The 19,257-nt window shown below is 41.6% G+C and overlaps 1 protein-coding gene and 1 pseudogene across 4 annotated transcripts; one reads left to right on the top strand and one right to left on the bottom strand.

The window, feature by feature from the left end:
• Positions 1-2,763: 2,763 nt before the first annotated feature.
• SNRPC (small nuclear ribonucleoprotein polypeptide C) lies at positions 2,764-17,887 on the top strand. 4 transcript variants are annotated; one of them, XM_005656224.4, is made up of 7 exons: positions 2,773-2,814; positions 3,166-3,208; positions 8,381-8,489; positions 12,599-12,688; positions 14,657-14,761; positions 17,057-17,113; positions 17,538-17,887. In XM_005656224.4, exons 1-7 carry the CDS (start codon positions 2,807-2,809, stop codon positions 17,660-17,662), a joined length of 537 nt encoding a protein of 178 aa, XP_005656281.1. In that variant the 5' UTR covers positions 2,773-2,806; the 3' UTR covers positions 17,663-17,887. The 4 variants fall into 4 exon arrangements, with proteins under 4 accessions (NP_001177132.1, XP_005656281.1, XP_084822401.1 ...); NM_001190203.1 differs by lacking the exon at positions 17,057-17,113 and having other exon boundaries at positions 2,764-2,814; XM_084966275.1 differs by lacking the exon at positions 17,057-17,113 and having other exon boundaries at positions 3,166-4,072; positions 7,184-8,489.
• Positions 11,442-11,667, bottom strand: LOC146401512 (translation machinery-associated protein 7 pseudogene; annotated as a pseudogene).
• Positions 17,888-19,257: the final 1,370 nt, after the last annotated feature.

Genomic DNA, 19,257 nt, shown 5'->3' on the forward strand with positions numbered 1-19,257 from the left:
AGGACATGGTGTTACCAGAGACCAAAGGCTTGGATCAGCTGCTAGAAGTTGGAGGTGGGGTGGGGGTGGGGATGGATACTCTGGTTTGGGGGTGGGGCAGGAGTGGGGATACCTTGGCTGTTTCTTCAATCCCTCCAATCTCTAGAAGTGCCTCACATTAATGGAGCCCAGCAACTCAGTACGGAGGCCTCCCAGCACAGGAGTGAAGGACATGCATCTTTCCTGTATGGAGTCCCCCTCCTCTGCCATGCTGAAAGGAGCAGGAGAAAGGCGAGGAATGGATGTGAGGGCAAAACAGGCCTAGGATCAGGACAGAGAGAAAATAGGAAAAAAAATCAAAACATAATTCATGAATCGTTCCCCTTAAGAAGAAATCAACTCAGGCTGTTTGCACAAATGTGGGTTTCTAGCACTGGCACATTAAGGCCCAATTTTCCCAAATGTTCTTTATAGCTGGTTTGTCCAAACTAAGAACTAACCCTGGACCGTACACTACATCTGAACGTCATGTCTCTTAAAAATATTTTAATACAGAATGACTTTTTTTTTTCCTTTTTTTTTGTCTTTGTTGTTGTTGCTATTTCTTGGGCCGCTCCCGCAGCATATGGAGGTTCCCAGGCTAGGGGTTGAATCGGAGCTGTAGCCACCGGCCTACGCCAGAGCCACAGCAACGCGGGAGCCGAGCCGCGTCTGCAACCTACACCACAGCTCACGGCAACGCCGGATCCTTAACCCACTGAGCAAGGGCAGGAACCAAATCCGCAACCTCATGGTTCCTAGTCGGATTCGTTAACCACTGCGCCACGACGGGAACTCCCAGAATGACATTTTGATTTGAAGGAAAGAAGGCAGTTGTTCTGAAGAATGTCCCACAGAACAGAACAAGAATCTGTTTGCTGCTTTTTGCTTTCCTTTAGCTTGATCCTCTTGCTTATTGTATATATTTTATTAGATCCAAATCAAACATTTTTGGTAAGAATACATCATAGTTGATGATGTCTACTTAATGTTAGCCTCCTAGCAGGAGACACACAAAAATAATTGTCCTACATTAATAACGGTAAGATTTACCACTGTATTAGGATGGTGAAAGCCTGATAACTTCATTGTGAAGTTAATTTTTGTGGTACATTTAACCTTGTTGGAGCTCAGTTTCCTCATCTGAAATATGAATAAAAGCATTGTTAAATAGATTAAATTAATTAATGCATTTAAAGTGTGAATGAAAAATGTGGAAAATAATTGAGGCCATCAAGCCAGCAGCTACTACAGCTATCTCCAACTGTGCACCTTGAGGGGATTCAGGATGGAGAAAAGCATGATACTGGCTTTAGGTAGTAATGATTTCCTTGAGCCCAGACTCTTGCCTCTTCCCCTAAATAGAAAAGTGATAAACTCATTGAGATGTCTGGCTTTCTCTAGCTAACAATAATCTTTTGATGTTCTGACAATCTGGTTTTCGTTGTAAATCTGTATTTTCTGGCTCCTCCCTTACCTCTTCAGAGCAGTTCCTCAGAGCTGAGAGGCTGTCTTCCAGGCTTAAGTCCTCAGTTTTGTCCGCCAAGAAAAGCATAACTCTTAAATTTTAGGATGTCCTTTCCATTTTTTTTTCCATTTGACAAAGCACCCAAGAGATAGTAAATATTCAAATATTTATTATTCATTTTTATTAATTATTATTATATCATTATACTATTTATAATTATTATTTGAATATGGAGCAAAAGAAGAGTCCTCCCCCCTAGTTCCCAACATTATTTCCTCTTTTTTTTTTTTGTCTTCTAGAGCAGCACTTGCGGCATATGGAGGCTCCTAGGCTAGGGGTCTAATCAGAGCTGTAGCCGCCCACCTACGCCAGAGCCACAGCAACGCGGGATCCGAGCTGCGTCTGCGGTCTACACCACAGCTCACTGCAGCGCCGGATTCTTAACCCACTGAAGGAGACCAGGGATCCAACACGCAACCTCATGGTTTCTAGTCGGATTAGTTAACCACTCAGCCACTATGGCAACACCCTCATGACTTTTATTAGGGAAGGTGATGTAGGTTAATGAGCAAAAGTCAGGTGCAGGTAATAATAAAACTATCTCTTAGTGGTTGTGCTTTTTGCACGTGCACCAAATTGGTTTACTGCAAAGTTCAGCAGTTTCAGTGGTCACCAACAGGGCCTCACCGGTGAGAATTATTCGTATTTTTCAGAAGAGGAAATTGAGGTTCAGAAAGACTAAATAATTCATGCACTCGAAAGCAGGGAAGGGACCTCAAACTTGGGATTCTATCACCTCTAGGGTTACTGACACGTATGTAAAACGACTTGTACCAGGCTTTCTTGCTTTAAGAAACCTGTTATTTCTCAGTTGTCACTTTCTCAGCAAGTTTTCTGTCTTATTTAAAGCCAAATGCCCCTCTTCCATGCTTCATCCCTCCCGCCATTGCATTTGGCTACATCTAACCCACCTCATACTGACTTTATTGTATAGCAGGCAATCATTAGATGACTCGAAAGGATGAAAAACATGTTTCCGGGAGTATCAACACTCTAGGGGACATGGGCGTGGCTTGAGCCTCAGGGAGCTACTTAGTACCGCCCCCCCTCCCGCCTTCCGGAAAGTTAAGGATAGGTAGGACAAACCCCGCCCCTAGCTTCACGCTGACGCAGGTGACGCCCACGCGGGCGTTTGGATTGGAGGACGGGAGGGATTTTTTGCAGTCGCTTTTGACTCATCGATTCTCTCGCGCGGGCGCCTACTGTGTGCGTCACTTCCGGGCGGCGCGGAACGGAATAGCCAACGGCCTGAAGAGCATCATGCCCAAGTGAGTGGGCCCCTGAATCTGGGGGTGTTCGCGTTCACAGTCGCTAAACGTGGCCCTCCCGGGAAGCGAAGAGCGGGTTCTGGCTCCTGGGGCCCCTGGGGGAACGAGGGGGTCTGGAGGAGGGCATGAGACCGGGAGCGCTAGATAGCCCTTTTTGAGAGCGGAGGTCGGCGCTGCCTAAGGCAACCAAAAAGCTTGGTTTGTGTCAGGACGTTTTGTTTGATGTCTTCGAATTTTAAATAGGTCTTTTACTTTATTTTATATTTTACCTACACGAACAGAACCTTAGTGAACAGGCCTTTATTAACTGGTTGTCGTCTTTTCTTTTTCCTACCTTTCTCCTCTTTCCAGGTTTTATTGTGACTACTGCGATACATACCTCACCCATGACTCTGTAAGTAGCGTTTTTGTTAACTTTCAGAGAACCAGATATGTTTGCCATTAGCAACAGCGTGGATGGACCCAGAGAGTATTATGCTTATTGAAATAAATCAGAGAAAGACAAATACACTGTGTTAGCACTTATATGTGGAATTAAAAAAATAATAGGGCGTCTTGGGAGCTCTGGGATGTAGGTTTGATCCACTGCCCAGCCCAGTGGGTTAAGGAGCTGGCGTTGCCGAAGCTGCAGCTTAGGTCGAAAATGCGGCTTGGATCTGTCCCTGGCTGGGGCACTTTATATACCTCGAGTTGGCTTAAATAAATAAATAATAAACAAGCCTCCTGGGAGCCTCATCTTCGACCTACACCACAGCTCATGTCAGTGCCAGATCCCTGACCCATTGAGTGAAGCCAGGGATTGAACCTGCATCCTCATGGATACTAGTCGAGTTCATTTCCACTGCACCACAAAGGGGATTCCGATAAATTAGATTTAAAAAAATTTTTGTAATTCGTGCTTTTTATTTTGATTGGAGAAAATACTTTGGGGTGTTTGTTTTTCCACTCTTCCTGTAACTCTTTTATAATTCAGAGTTATTAATTTTCCAGGAGTCAGTGTTTTCAGTGAAGACCCAGAACAATAAAGCTTTAATAAGTTTTTATTTATTTATTTATTTTGTCTTTTGTGTATCTAGGGCCACATCCGTGGCATACGGAGGTTCCCAGGCTAGGGGTAAGTAGGAGCTGTAGCCGCTGCCCTATGCCACAGCCATAGCAACTCGGGATCTGAGCGACCTACACCACAGCTCACGCCAACACTGGATCTTTAATCCACTGAGTGAGACCAGGGATGGAACCGGCATCCTCATGGTTACTAGTTGGGTCTGTTAACCACTGAGCCATGACGGGAACTCCTAGCAAATTTAAAGGTGAAAAAAATTTATATGACAAGTAAAAATTCTAGGAAAATGTCCTAAATTTCAAATACTTGATTATGTCAAGGTTCTCAAATGTTTAATCAATTAAATTGGAAAGAAATGCCTAAATTTGAAAGTGAGTACTTTCATTGGATTAAAACTGCTTAACAAATAATAGTAGCAACTAAAATTGAATATTTATTGTGTCAGACAGTGTTCCAGATATTTTACATGTATCAATTTGGTTAATGCTCATGATAATCCTATAATGTTAGTATTTTCCATTTTACCAAGGGGGAAAATGAGGCAGTATCGATAACTGACTGGATTTGCCTAGACATTCTAGCTCCAGAGCTTCCATGCCAGCGCTGTCAAGTCTGTTTCACAGCCCTTTTATGCTATTAAAAATTACTGGATTGTATATTTTGTAAAGGAGTGGGTTATAGCTACAAAATTTGATGTATTTGAAATTAAAACTTAAAATACACTAATTCATTTAAAAGTAATGGTAACAAGGAGTTCCCTTGTGGCACAGCTGTTTAAGGATTCCACATTGTCACTGCTGTGGGGCAGGTTTGATCCCTGGCCTGGGAACTTTTACATGCTTGGGGTACAGCAAAAATAAACGAAAGGGCATGAATCAGAGCTATAGCTGCCGGTCTGTGCTTCAGCAACATAGGATCTGAGCCTTGTCTGCATCCTAGTCACAGCTGCGCCACAAAGGGAACTCCCATCGTTGGGAATTCTTTGTAACACATGGTCAGATGTAGTTCAGCATTAATAGATTTGTGGAACATGTAAGTAAGGTGGTTTTTCTGAAAGAAGTAATGGTTCTAGATATTATTAAAGATTGGAATTCCCACATGGCGCAGTGGTTAACGAATCCGACTAGGAACCATGAGGTTGCGGGTTCGGTCCCTGGCCTAGCTCAGTGGGTTAACGATCTGGTGTTGCCGTGAGCTGTGGTGTAGGTTGCAGACACGGCTCGGATCCTGCATGGCTGTGGCTCTGGTATAGGCCGGCGGCTACAGCTCCGATTCAGCCTAGCCTGGGAACCTCCATGTGTTGTGGGAGCGGCCCTAGAAAAGGCAAAAAAGACAAAAAGATATAAATAAATAAATAAATAAATAAAAATGTAAAAAGAATAAAGATTGTCCTGGAGGAGATGCCTCCAGTAAGTTGGTATTAGTAGTAGCTTGCCTGTCTTTTTGTTTTGTTTTGGTTTTATGTCCCTAACCCCCTCTAGCCCCTAATTTTCTGAAATTGTTAATGTGGGGGCTATACCTTTCTATCCTTTTCCAGTGCTGTGTTATCATACATTCACTGTTGCTAGTACTAGAATTCAGAGTATGGAAAAGGATCTCTTTAAAACAAATACTGCTTTGTGAGAAACATCAGGAAATCTTGTAATAATGTTCTAGTGTGGTATCTTGTGAAACTAGGAAGTTTCCGTGGTGTTTGAAGCGGTCTCTGTGGTGGACTTTGAAATGTATAAAACATTCAGTGCTCTAACTTTGGAACTTTTCTTGTTCTTAGGCATAATTCTGTTATTTCACTGAAGGCATCGTTGTTATATAGTGTAAGCAGTGGTTTGGGAGACAGGGGACAGTATTTTGAAATGTAGACCATGAAAAGACAATTTCTGCTCACATGACTGGTCATATCTGCTACCACTGAAGCAATGATGTGAAGAGAGGTAGGAGATGGGTAGGCAGACCTGAGATGCATCTGAGTGAGATCTGGATTCTAGGCCTTGGTTTGCTGTTTTTGGACAAGTCTTTAAGCATAATTAGAAGGTAATAATCTTGTGGTTTTCTTCAGTACTTTTGTTAGGTTATAATTTATACTCAACTAGATGAACACAGTATAGTTTGATGATTTGTCAGATAATTACAACTTGATGCATACATCAAGATGTAGAACATTTCTATCACTTTAGAAAGTTCCTGTCTCTTTTTTGCAGTCAGTCCCCTGCACTCCCAGCTCCAACTGATCGGGTTTTTGTTTTGTTTTGTTTTGTTTTGTTTTTGTTTTTTGGTCTTTTTGCTATTTCCTGGGCCACTCCTGCGGCATATGGAGGTTCCCAGGCTAGGGGTCAAATCGGAGCTGTAGCCACCGGCCTACACCAGAGCCATAGCCACGCAAGATCCAAGCCGTGTCTGCAACCTACACCACAGCTCACGGCAACACCAGATCGTTAACCCACTGAGCTAGGCCAGGGACCGAACCCGCAACCTCATGGTTCCTAGTCGGATTTGTTAACCACTGCGCCACGACGGGAACTCCTGATACGGTTTTTATTACTTGAGGTCATTATTACTGGTTTTAAACTTTACATGAATGGAATCTTATATACTCTGTATGTGTGTCTGGTGTCTTTTACTCAGCACGTTTTTGAGTTTTGTCTGTATAGCATGTATCAGTGATTTGTTCTTTCTGACTAGTATTCCACTGTACCACGCACCTTAAATTTACTGATTGTAAATTACGTAGCATGGTGTCTAGCACGCAATAAGAGCTAAATAAATGTTAACTTAAAAAAAGGTTAGAGCGTTCCCATTGTGGCTCAGAGGTAACGATCCCAGACTAGTATCCATGAGGATTTGGGTTTGATCCCTGGCCTCGCTCAGTGGGTTGAGGATCCAGCATTTCTATGAGCTATGGTGTAGGTCACAGATGTGGCTGTGGCATAGACTAGCAATTATAGCTCCGATTCGACCCCTAGCCTGGGAACTTCCATATGCCACTCGTGTGGCTCTAAAAAGCAAAAAAAGAAAGAAGAAAGTTAACGTTTTCTTGCGCAGCAGGTTGGGGATATGGTGTCACTGCAGTGGCTCAAGTTGCTACTGTGGCTCAGGTTCGATCCTAGGCAAGCGAACTTCCTCATGCTGTGGCCTCAGGGCCCCCCCCCCCCCCCAAAACAACCCACAAAAGATTAAGTGTGCAGTGTTTATCATATTTTTTTAAGTTTCTTTCATTTTTTAATTTTTAATTAATTAATTAATGTATTTATTTTTTATTTTTGCCATTTCTAGGGCCGCTTCTGTGGCATATGGAGGTTCCCAGGCTAGGGGTCTAATCGGAGCTGTAGCAGCTGGCCTGTGACAGAGCCACAGCAACTCGGGATCTGAGCCGCGTCTGCAACCTATACCACAGCTCATGGCAACACCGGATCGTTAACCCACTGAGCAAGGGCAGGGACCGAACCCGCAACCTCATGGTTCCTAGTCAGATTCGTTAACCACTGAGCCACAACGGGAACTCCTATTTCATTTTTTTTAAATGATTTTTATTTTTTGCATTATAGTTGGTTTCAATTTTTTTTTTTTTTTTTTTTTGTTCTTTTTAGGGCCTTACCCGAGGCACATGGGAGTTCCCAGGCTAGGGGTAGAATCGGAGCTATAGCTGCCAACCCACACCATAGCTCACTGCAACACCAGATCCTTAACCCACTAAGCAAGGCCAGGGATCAAACCCGTGTCCTCATGGATACTGCTTGGGTTCATTACCATAGAGCCACAGTGGGAATTTCTATCATATGTCTTTTTTGTTATTGTTAAGAAAGGTTTTTTTAAATTAATTTTTGTGGCAAAATATTAATAACATAAATTTTGCCATTAAGTGTACAGTACAGTGCCATTAAGTACATTCACAATGTTATACAAACATCTATGTCATTTTTATCTCAATAAAGCTGTTAAAGAATGACCAAATGGGAGTTCCCTGGTGGTTCAGTGGGTTAAGTATCTGGCATTGCCACTGCTGTGGCTCAGGTTGCTGCCAGTCTATATTCTAGACCCAGGGTCCTTTAAAAGAGTATATTTCTACGAACAGTTATTTAAATATATGTAAGTTATATTGTTTTGCTGTAGAATAACCTGTGAAAGGACATTAAAATGGCACTGTGTTCTAGATCAGCGGGTTGCAGACTTTTTTTTCAAATGCCAGACTAATTATTTTAGGTTTATGGATCATACGGTCTTTGTTGTAATTGCTCAACTCTGCTGTTGTACAGAGAAGACGTAGAGTATACAAAAACAAATGAACGTGGTTGTGTTCTAGTACTTTTTCTCTACAAGATCAGGTGGCTGGCCCATGTTCAGATAATAAATACAGTAGATAAATGACCACAGTACACTGCTGGATCATGTTTTCAAGTGATGCTTTAGCCACCAGCTAAAGGGGCTAAAGGCTATGTAAAGGTAAGGCTTTAAAAAAATTCCTGGTTTTGGATATTTGTTTCTCTGACTGATATTTTTGTTTTACAGCCATCTGTGAGAAAGACACACTGCAGTGGTAGGAAGCACAAAGAGAATGTGAAAGACTACTATCAGAAATGGATGGAAGAGCAGGCTCAGAGCCTGATTGACAAAACAAGTATGTTTCGGTCTATTGTTCTGATGTGGTAGAATGGTCCCATTCTTTCTGTCTCTCTGTTGTTTTTCACAGAAGCAGTGGATTCTGAATAATAAATAGGAGCATTCTGATGAGTTGAATGCAAGAAGTGGAAGGTCATTGGTTTCCCAGGGATATGGAAACACATTAATATTAATTATTGAGGTTAGAGCAATCAGGTATCAAAGATAACTGATCAGAAAGGAAGTAACTGATATGACTGAATATTCTGGGCATGTTTTGGACCCCTGCTGAACATACCACTTCTTTTGTTTGTTTAATTAGAATCATTAGTTAGGAACATTATTGGGTTCAAGGCACTGCCAGAAGGAGATGTTGCATTTCTATGTTAGATTATCCTGGTGTATTTGAAAGATGGTCTTTTCTAATCATCGTACTAAGAGCTGGCAGGCAAGTATGGTTTTGATGGTAGTGCTTTTTTTTTTAAAAAAAAAAAAAAAAAAAAAGGCAAAACAGGGAATTCCCCTTTGGTACAGCAGGTTAAGTATCTGGTGTTGTCACTGCATCAGCCCAAGTTGCTGATGTGGTGCAGGTGCAATCCCTGGCCTGTGAACTTCCGCATGCCTCAGGCTCAGCCAAAAAAGTTGGCCAGGGAGGGGGGGGCAGAGCAATCACAGAAAATTTTAAGCACAATAGACAACTTTATTTTATTTTTTTCTTAGTTTATAATTTTGTTTAATTTCGCAATGATAAATTTAGGTGCAGGCTTCTCTCCAATCCTGGTGATACAGTCACAGTTTCCTTGGTCCCTGTCTCGCCATAGCAAAGCATTGGAATGGCGAACATTTTAGAAATTTATTAAAGTAAAAGTACATTTTCAGGGAGGGAGAGAGAAGACTCATGTGCACTTGGGTTAAAAACGAGGGCCCAACTCTGCAGTAGTCTTTATACCCCGTGATGCGGACCTGAGTTGAGACCCAATTTGTTTTGCTGATTGGTCTTGGTCAGGATGCCTTATTTGCATGGGGAACAGGTTATGTAGAGGTGGGTGAGGAATGGGCGACATTCCTTCTCTAGCAGGGAGTGAGCAGCCCAGGCTGGTTAAGGTGGGGGAAGGGGCATTACAGTGAGGTATGGCCAGAGGCTTTGGGGTTTAATCTCCTTCAAGGGGACTTGAAACCTGTAACACTAGTACAGTGCAGACTTAGATTAATAGAAAATCCTGCTAGTTTTTTTAATTAAAAAATTTTTTTTTTATTACTCAATGAATTTATTACATTTATAGTTGTACAATGATCATCACAATCCAATTTTATAGGATTTCCATACCACAACCCCAGCACATCCCCCCACCCCCCAAACTGTCTCCTTTGGAAACCATAAGTTTTTCAGTCCGTGAGTCAGTATCTATTCTGCAAAGAAGTTCATTCTGTCCTTTTTTCAGATTCCACATGTCAGTGAAAGCATTTGATGTTGGTGTCTCATTGTCTGACTGACTTCACTTGGCATGATAATTTCTAGGTCCATCCATGTTGCTAAAAATGCCGATATTTTGTTCCTTTTAATAGCTGAGTAATATTCCATCTTGTATATGTACCACCTCTTCTTGATCCACTCCTTTGTCGATGGACATTTAGGTTGTTTCCATGTCTTGGCTATTGTAAATATTGCTGCAGTGAACATCGGAGTACATGTGTCTTTGCGAGTCATGGTTTTCTCTGGATAGATGCCCAGGAGTGGGATTGCTGGATCAAATGGTAGTTCTGTTTTTAGCTTTCTGAGGAATCTCCATACTGTTTTCCACAGTGGTTGCACCAATTTACAATCCCACCAACAGTGTACTAGGGTTCCTTTTTCTCCACACCCTCTCCAGCACTTAAGCACAACAGACAACTTTAACCAAACCTCCCATGGTCACCACCACCTCATGATATGCTCTGCCCCATCACTCAACTGTAATAGTCTTGTTTCATTTATACCAAGGTTCTCAGACTTAGCACTGTTGATATTTATGTCTGGCTAATTCTTTACTGGGGGGCTGTCCTATGTAGGATGTTCAGCAGCAACCTATTACCCACCAGATGCTAATAGTGACTTCCAGCTGTGACTGAAAATACCTCCAAGCATTGCTTGGCATCCCCAAGGGGACAAAATCACCCTTGTTGGGAGCCAGCAAATAGCCTCCTCTACTCCCTTTCCCCCCCTGGATTATTAGGGAGCAAATCTCAGACATTGTTCCATTTTGTCTGGGAAGAATATAATGTAATCACTTTTCCCTTTATTTGAAAATATGGTAGAAACTTTTTGCATTAAAGTTTAGCATTATGTTTGCTATTTTTTGTACCCAGAATAATTTAGGATGAATAAACATTTTTGATGGAAGTCAGAGGAGAGGAAGCGAGCCCTTAGGAACATAACCTCCTGGGGAGCACCGTTGGACGAGTCTGCCCCTGAGCCAGGGGCTTCACCACTCCTGCTTCAGTCTTTGCAGGCTGCCTTACACAGGGTGTTCAAGGTGCCTTTTGATTGGAAAACCCATATCCCCTCTAAGGGATATGATCCCTTAGAGAACACAGATTCTATTTGGAGACATAAATCTCCACCCTAGGTCAGTTTTGGGGTCTGGCCCTGGTGAATTATCACTAGTGGGGGTGGGGTAGAATTGGGAAGTACCTGGGCTACAGGCTGCACTGAATTGGGAAGGGCTAACAGATTCAGGAATAAAGTTCATGAATATGTATTTTAGTGTATTTATGATGATTCCCTTCCCAAACCGAATATAAATGATCTTCAGTTTCTTTTGTTTTCATTTGTACCTCATACTATCTGAAAGAAAAAAGGTAATTTTATTGGGCAATTTTAATTAATTAATTTTTTAACAAAAGTTTATTCTTAAATGTACAATAGGTTCCAAGACATCACTTCATTCTAGCTATAGGTGGCAAAAGACGTTACAACAGGGAATCCAGATGTTTAAACAGGAATGGACATCATTGCCTCAGGCAGAACAAATAGTTTATACTTTTTGCAAAATTTCTTAATTCCACCTGTGGCCAAGGGGCCTTTCCCTGTGGCCTTTGCTTTTAACTCTGAGTTTCTTCTGTTCCTGCTTGAATGCCTCATCTTCCTCATCCACCTCCTTGGCCTGTTTCTTGGGCTGCTTCAGGGGCTTCTTCTTGCCATCTTCGAGGCTGGACATGGCACCTACTGTCCCTTCCTCCTATTGGACATTTTTTAAGATTATAGATTTCTTCAGGGCAGGCTCTTGCTTTGAAATCTTTATTTCTTTCACATCTCTTCACTCAGTGCATTGTCTTCAAAACTGTTAAACCAAAGTGGTATATTGTTTTGACGCAGGAAAGCATATGTAAGAAGGATTGACATTTTACAAAGCCCAGCCTCTGGGCAGGTATCATATGTATTTTCAAACAAAACTATGAGCAGCTTGAATTGAGTATGATTACAGATTGTTTGTTATTATACAGAGTATAATTACATCTACAGATTAAAGATGACTGCTTGTCTTGGGTAAAACATTTATAAGTGGAAGATTTTCACTCCAGTCTCTCATGGTTAATTCATCCATAGAAATGCTGACTAAATAAAAAGGTATTTTAAGCCCAAATCAGTAGGGCAATTAATTACACTTTTAGCTGGTGAATACCTGAAGTTGATTTGAAAACTTTAGAGGCCATGTTGTAGTAATCTTAGATTGATGCTTTTTAGAGTAAAATAATGGGACCATTAAAGGTTTGAAAGAAAGTGGTTATTTTCATCAGCAAGTGGGTTGTTGGGAGTTCCCGTCATGGCTCAGTGGAAACAAATCTGACCAGTATCCGTAAGGATATAGGTTCGATCCCTGGCCTTGCTCAGTGCATTAAGGATCTGGCATTGCTGTGAGCTGTGGTGTAGGCCACAATTGTGGCTTGGATCTGGTATGGCTGTGGCTGTGGCGTAGGCCAGCGGTTACAGTTCTGATTCAACCCTCAACCCCTAGCCTGGGAACTTCCATATACCTCCGGTGTGTTCCCCTCCACCCCAAGACAATAAGTGGATAAATAAATAAGTAAATAAATCGGTTGTTGAATTCTTATTCACTGTGTGTTATTTTTTTCTCAATCTCTTCAAAGCCGCTGCATTTCAGCAAGGAAAGATACCTCCTACTCCATTCTCTGCTCCTCCTCCTGCGGGGGCAATGATCCCACCTCCTCCCAGTCTCCGTAAGTTTATGAAGTTTTGATCTTGAGGCATGTAACTGGGCAGGTGGTGCTTTGTTTTGTTGGCTTTCAAGTGCTCATTAAATGAATACGTCGGAATATGAAACAGCTTTAGTGGTATAATTTCTGAAACATCTTTAGAGTTACCTCCTGATTGCATTTTACTAGGATATTATATTTGTGGCATCTCAGGTTAATCCGAGATTCAGTGGAAAACTCAGAATGTACCTGGGTTTAGATGAGCCGATGTACAAAGAGGTATTGCTGAGTCCACTAAATTATTTACTGCTTTGAGTACAATACTGGAGGACTGAGTAGCTGATAAATTCCTCAGTCTTTATCTTCTAACCCATCTAACCCTAATACAAATACCTCGTGAAAGACAAAAATTGATAGTTAAAAGAGGAATGGATCAAAGGCCTCAACTCCCTGGGAATATTTGCTGTTTCTGCATGACAGACAAGAAGAGATTGAGTAACCGGGCCAAGTTCTTTGGCCCTCCTGGGAGGGTTCAGATTGAAATTGAACTCAGACCTAAAATGTAGTCCTGTAAATAATTGTGGCTATAAACATAGAGAAGTAGCCTGTTGGAATTCTCTGTGGCAAGCAGGTTAAGGTTCCCAGGTTAAGGATTTGGCATTGTCACTGCTGTGGTATGAGGTTGATTCCCTGGCTCAGGAACTTCCACATGCCGTGGGCAAGGTCAGAAAAAAAAGTAGTAGTCTGTGTATAATATAGTCGAACACTGATGCAGGTAGACTGCTAGTAACCCACCAAACCCTTCATGGAATCCTGCCATCCTGGGAACTGGTCAGGCCTCAACTAATAGCAGCTTTAGTCATTGCTCTCTCCTACTCTGTCCTGATTGGCTGGCAGTCAGCTCCATTTTAAGTAGAATAGTCGGTGGTATGAATGTATTATGATTAATGTTACCATATTTATTGTTGGATATTTAAGTCTTTCCAGATTGTTGCTATTGTAAATGATACTGTAAGGAATGTCTCTGCATGTACATTTTCATATTTCCAAAACTCTCTGAAACCTAGCTTTTTGTGGGAGTTCCCATTGTGGCTCGTCGGTAACGAACCTGACTAGGATCCGTAAGGATGCAGGTTTGATCCTGGCCTCGCTCAGTGGGTTAAGGATCTGGCGTTGCTGTGAGCTGTGGAGTAGGTCGCAGACGAGGCTTGGGTCCTACGTTGCTGTTCCTGTGGCTGTGGCATAGGCTGGCAGCTGCAACTCCAATTCAACCCCTAGCCTGGTAACTTCCTTATGCTGCGAGTGTGGCCCTAAAAAGTTGTGAGGGGGGAAACCTAGGTTTTTGTTTGTTTTCTTTCTTTCTTTCTTTTTTTTTTTTGACTGCACCTGCAGCATACAGAAGTTCCTGGGTTAGGGATTAAACCTGCACCGCAACAGTGACAACATCGGATCCTTAATGTGCTGTGTCACCAGGGAACTCCAAAACTGCTGGAATTTTTTTGTCTTTTTAGGGCTGCACCCACAGGTTCCCAGGCTAGGGGTCTAATCAGAGCTACAGCTGCCGGCCTACACCACAGCCACAGCAACGCCAGATCCGAGCCACGTCTGCGACCCACACCAATGGCAACGCCCAATCCTTAACCCCCTGAGCGAGGCCAGGGATCGAACCTGCAACCTCATGGGTCCTAGTGGGATTCTTTTCTGCTGTGCTATGACGGGAACTCCTAAAACTGCTGGAATTTTTTAACCAAGGGAACTTGTCTTTGTCTTCCACTTCTGTCTAAGCAGGATTGTTCTTGTTTTTTTTTAGTCATAATGTAAATAAAGTTTTGTAGCATTCGATTTTTGTGGATCTACTGCTATAAAAGAAACTATGAGCAGTTACAGAACGGTTACAGAATTTGGGCCAGACCTTGAGGCCCTGTTTCATTAATAAGAGAAAATGTTGTTATGCAAGCATATCTCAATCTCAGGCCCCATTTTTTCTTTTAGCGGGTCCTCCTCGTCCTGGTATGATGCCAGCACCCCACATGGGGGGCCCTCCCATGATGCCAATGATGGGCCCCCCTCCTCCTGGGATGATGCCCGTGGGACCTGGTAAGTTTGAACCTCTTTTCCTTCTAGGATGCTCCATTGTGTCCTAGTTCTCCATTTAAATGGAATTCTTAATTAGCTGTCTAAATGTGTTATTGAAACAAACAACATTTGGTGAATCTATAATGATAAAAAGAAGGTTTATTAGTGTAATTAGATGGTTTCCAAAGACCCTGGATACTAAAAGCAAGCTAAGACTCTTTTTTCCTTCTGCCCCCACCTCCTGCTTGCTGGCCCCTCCTGACTTTTGACTTTTGGCCATTTATGATAAGAGAAGGGTGGAAGAGCTTGTTCCACTCAGAATAAAGGGAAGAATAGATTGATCTTTATGCTGCTAATCTTCTCAGTTTTGATTTGGAGCAGAGCTACCCCTTATGGTTTATTTAATCCTGCAGTTTAACTAGGCCAAATTAGTATATAAGAAAAAGGCTTTAGGCTTGGTAGTTAGTCTTTTTATTCAACAAGGAGGAAAAAAAAAACTTCTACCTCAGAATTTTAACATATACATAAATGTACATTAATTTGCAGATTTTTCTGATACCTGGTCAGGGCCTTTGCTTTGAGAATGAGCCTACTGATTAGAGCAGCATATGTTTCTTGTATTAAGCAATAAGCCATACCCATGATGCTTCTTTACCAACTTTAGTTTCACTAAAGGGTATGAGGAAATTTAGTTGCAATTGTTGATGATTGTCTTACCTACCAAATTTGTGAGAACTTGTGAGGAATGATTTGCCTGAGTCTTAGTATCAGCTTAGTTTTCATAGTAACAGTTCTTTTTCTACAAAGGTATTAGAGTAGCTTCCTAGCCAGAAGGATTCAGGATGTTCTCTGTGGGTATCGTATTACAGGGATGTAGAGAGGTCGTCCTCCTGCCTTAACTGGCTTGTGAACCGAAAGCACAATCAGAGTGATTTAGATGTCTTTTACATTCTTAAATTGGGGTCACAAATTCAAATTCCTAGAGGAATTAAGGATATGAGCTGGGAATGCATGACCCATCTAAAGGAGGCTTCGAGAGCTCAGCATCAGCCTGTGGTTGAGGTTTGAAAATGCAGACTGGGTATTGCCAGTTCTCCTGAGTATTTTGTTGTTGTTTTTAGCTGGAATAAAATAATAAAATTATGGTATTTGCATTAAAACAATTGAGAAGTTGGGGGGTGGGCAGGGATAAGAGTGAATGGGGACAAGATAAATGAGGTTGGCCATGGGTGGGTATTTGTTGAAGCTGGATGATGGGTACATGGATGTTCATTATATTCTTTTTCCTATGCTGGTGTGTGTTTGAACATTTCTAAAATAAAACAAAAAAAGAATCTAGAATTACTTATCAGTAATAAGACATTAGTAGCCAGTGTTGACAACTAAAATTTAATACATAATGGAGTACAAAGCAAACGAGTTTTCAGGTGCCTCGTTTTCAATCTTTGGTCTAGATCAGTTTCTTCTAAGAAATGCTGAATACAAGTGATGTTATGGAGGGATTTTTTTAAAATAAGTTATTTAGAAGTTTAGTATTTTCTGTTTCTGTTGAAATTTATCTTGAAAAATTCTGGGAGTCTCCATTATGGCTCAGTGCTTAACGAACCTGACTAGCATCCATGAGGACTTGGATTCGATTCCTGGCCTCACTCAGTGGGTTAAGGATCCGGTGTTGCCTTGAGCTGTGGTGTAGGTCACAGACATGGCTCAGATCCTGAGTTGCTGTGGCTCTGGCGTAGGCCGGTGGCTACAGCTCCGATTCAACCCCTGGCCTGGGAACCTCCATATGCCACAGGTGTGGCCCTAAAAGACAAAAAGACCAAAAAAAAAAACAAAAAACTGTACCTGTTGGATTTTGTGTCTTTGCATATACTTGTGTTTACTTTTTGTGATAAGGCTATATTCAACTTTCAACAGTTTTCTCTTGAACCATTTAGTGCAGGCCTTTAATAAAAATTACTTAGTTGAAAAATAATTAGGTAAAATTTGATATTTACAAAGAAGATACGTAACATGAAAATTATAAGGCATAATAATATAATTAATACCGTGAACCCACCACCCAGCTGAGGAAGTAGAATGTCACCTGTCCCACGAAGCTTCCTGTATTCCTCCCCAGCCCCCACCTGTCTGCTTGCCCTCCCTTCCCTGGCTCATTTATTTGACTGGTATATTGATGGAACTTTCAAAAAAAATTATTAATAGTTTCTGAAATGCATTAGAAAAATCAGATTTGTGTGTGTGTGTGCTAATTGTTATGAATCACATTATTGCCTATTATTTTTCTTGACTTGAGCTAAGTATGGTTACTAACAGGTTCTCAGCATGGGCCTCCTGCTCACCTTTCCTACAACTCCGAACAAACGCTTAGTGGTAAGATTGTCCTCTGTGCCTGTGTACATTCATGAAATAGCTCCTGGTGGATAGAACTGATTAAAAGAGCTGACTGAGTAACATGTGACATAGTTGTGAATTTCCCTGAGTGAGAAAAAGGTCAATTTAGGGAACTAGTCCCTGGTGATTTCTGGAAAGCAGTCTATTAATAGTTTCCCCCTTACTATCATTAGATCATGATTCCCATACGGTTCTTGTGTTGACCTTTTTGTTTTTTTGTTTGAGAATGTCTAAGTAATTTACAAATGTGATGAATTCGTTGCATTTCTTCTGTCAAGTATGTCTTTTTTCCAGCATTTTGCAGGGGGGGCTACTTTTTTTTGTCTTTAATAGAAGTCCCATCAAGCTCTCATTTGTAGTATTTTCTGACTGTTTTTTTTCCTTTTCTTTGTTTTGCCTGCAGCTCCTGGAATGAGGCCGCCTATGGGAGGCCACATGCCAATGATGCCTGGGCCCCCAATGATGAGACCTCCCGCCCGCCCCATGATGGTGCCCACTCGGCCAGGAATGACTCGGCCAGACAGATAAGGAGATTGGGGAGCCTCTTTATATCAGTTTTATGTTACTTGTTCTGCTTCACCAGGAGATCATGGTGCTGTGACTCTGGGTGTTTTCCAACAGCATGACAAGGAAGACTCCTCCCCCTTCCTATCAAAGAGAGAGTAGTTTTGGAGGGGAGTAGTGGGACAAAAAGCAATTTTCATTTGTATTGTGAAATGTGAAAATAAAATTGTCAACTCTTTTAGTTAAAAACGTGTTCCTTTTTTCTCCCTTCTGTGTTCTTTTTGTATTATAAAGAAGATGAGGCATCCCAGTTGTGTTTCTCTAACTCATTCTCTCCTCAGCATGCCCTCTGCATGGCATTCTTTTCCCTTAGCTGTAGGGTGGGTCCCTTTGGGTACCTTTTCTTTATTTAGTAAAGTTCTCTTGTGCAAAGACTTCGGTAAACCTAACATTTGTAGAGCTTTTTTTTTTTTTTTTGGCTTGTCTTTTTAGGGCCGTACCAGCAGCCCATGGAGGTTCCCAGGCTAGGGGGTCTAATCGGAGCTATAGCTGCTGACCTCCAACATGACCACAGCAACATGGGATCTGAGCTGCATCTGCGACCTACACCACAGCTCATGGCAACGCTGGATCCTTAACCCATTGAGCAAGGCCAGGGATTGAACCCACATTCTCAATGGATACTAGTTAGGTTCGTTAACCACTTAGCCACGATGGGAACTCCTTGTAGAGCTTTTGTTGATTAAAGTAATAAATAGCACATGGTTAATTTTCACATGAATAATAAATACATTGTGTAGTAAGTGGAAATTTTGAAGTCTTTTATGCTGAAGTAGGGAAAAAGCCTTCACAGTAAGTGCATGTCAGCTAAGAATAGCAAGAATTGCTTTAACCCCAACTTCTCCTTTCTCTCAGCTCCTCTTTTTCTTGGACTTTAAATAGATAGAAAATTTTCTGTTAGTAATAGAAAAATTACACAGATTTCCATGGTGCAGAAAGTATCTTTAGAACGTCATTTGTTATATTACCACGCTATAAAACAGAGGTATTTTCAGGGAGCCATCTATAATAAGCTATTGACACTGTTCATATTCAGTTCAGTATAAAAACTAAACTCCTATTTCACACTGCAAGTGGGAGTGAAAATTGTTAGAACCTCCGGGGAGGATGTGGCAGTTATCTTTCAGAATTACAGGATTTCTATATCCCCTGACTTAGCATTTCCACATCTAGGAATTTATCCTCCAGATAGACTGGTACATGTACAGAGTGACATGTGTACAAGATTATGCACTGCAGCAAAAGACTGGAAGTCACATACATGTCCATGACAGAGGGCTGATTTATCAAGTATGATGGATCCACAAAGTGGCATATTCCAGAAGAAGGAAGTTCTGTACTGATGGGGATGCACATTATTCTGCACCTTGGTTTGTTCACCTAACACTGTGTTTTTTGCTGCTGTCCTTTTGTAAACAGGTTAGAAATAAGAGTTCCTTACAGTGAGATGATCTTTATATTCAGCCTCTGTAGAGCTGAGTCAATTTCCTAGTCTGAACTTTTTGCCAGGATTGCTTGTTGCTTCTTAGTTGTTTATTGTCACATTTTTAAAGAAGGTC

This window comes from Sus scrofa, chromosome 7 (genome assembly GCF_054392235.1).
Source record: "Sus scrofa isolate SSC_HxYL_T2T_F1_AM1 chromosome 7, Sscrofa_HxYL_maternal_Yorkshire_Landrace_v2.0, whole genome shotgun sequence".
Taxonomy (NCBI): domain Eukaryota; kingdom Metazoa; phylum Chordata; class Mammalia; order Artiodactyla; family Suidae; genus Sus; species Sus scrofa.

Coding starts and splice junctions, on each gene's coding strand:
- SNRPC (XM_005656224.4), top strand. Junction 3,209..8,380: donor CATACCTCACCCATGACTCT/GTAAGTAGCGTT, acceptor TTTGTTTTACAG/CCATCTGTGAGAAAGACACA. Junction 17,114..17,537: donor CTCCGAACAAACGCTTAGTG/GTAAGATTGTCC, acceptor TTTTGCCTGCAG/CTCCTGGAATGAGGCCGCCT.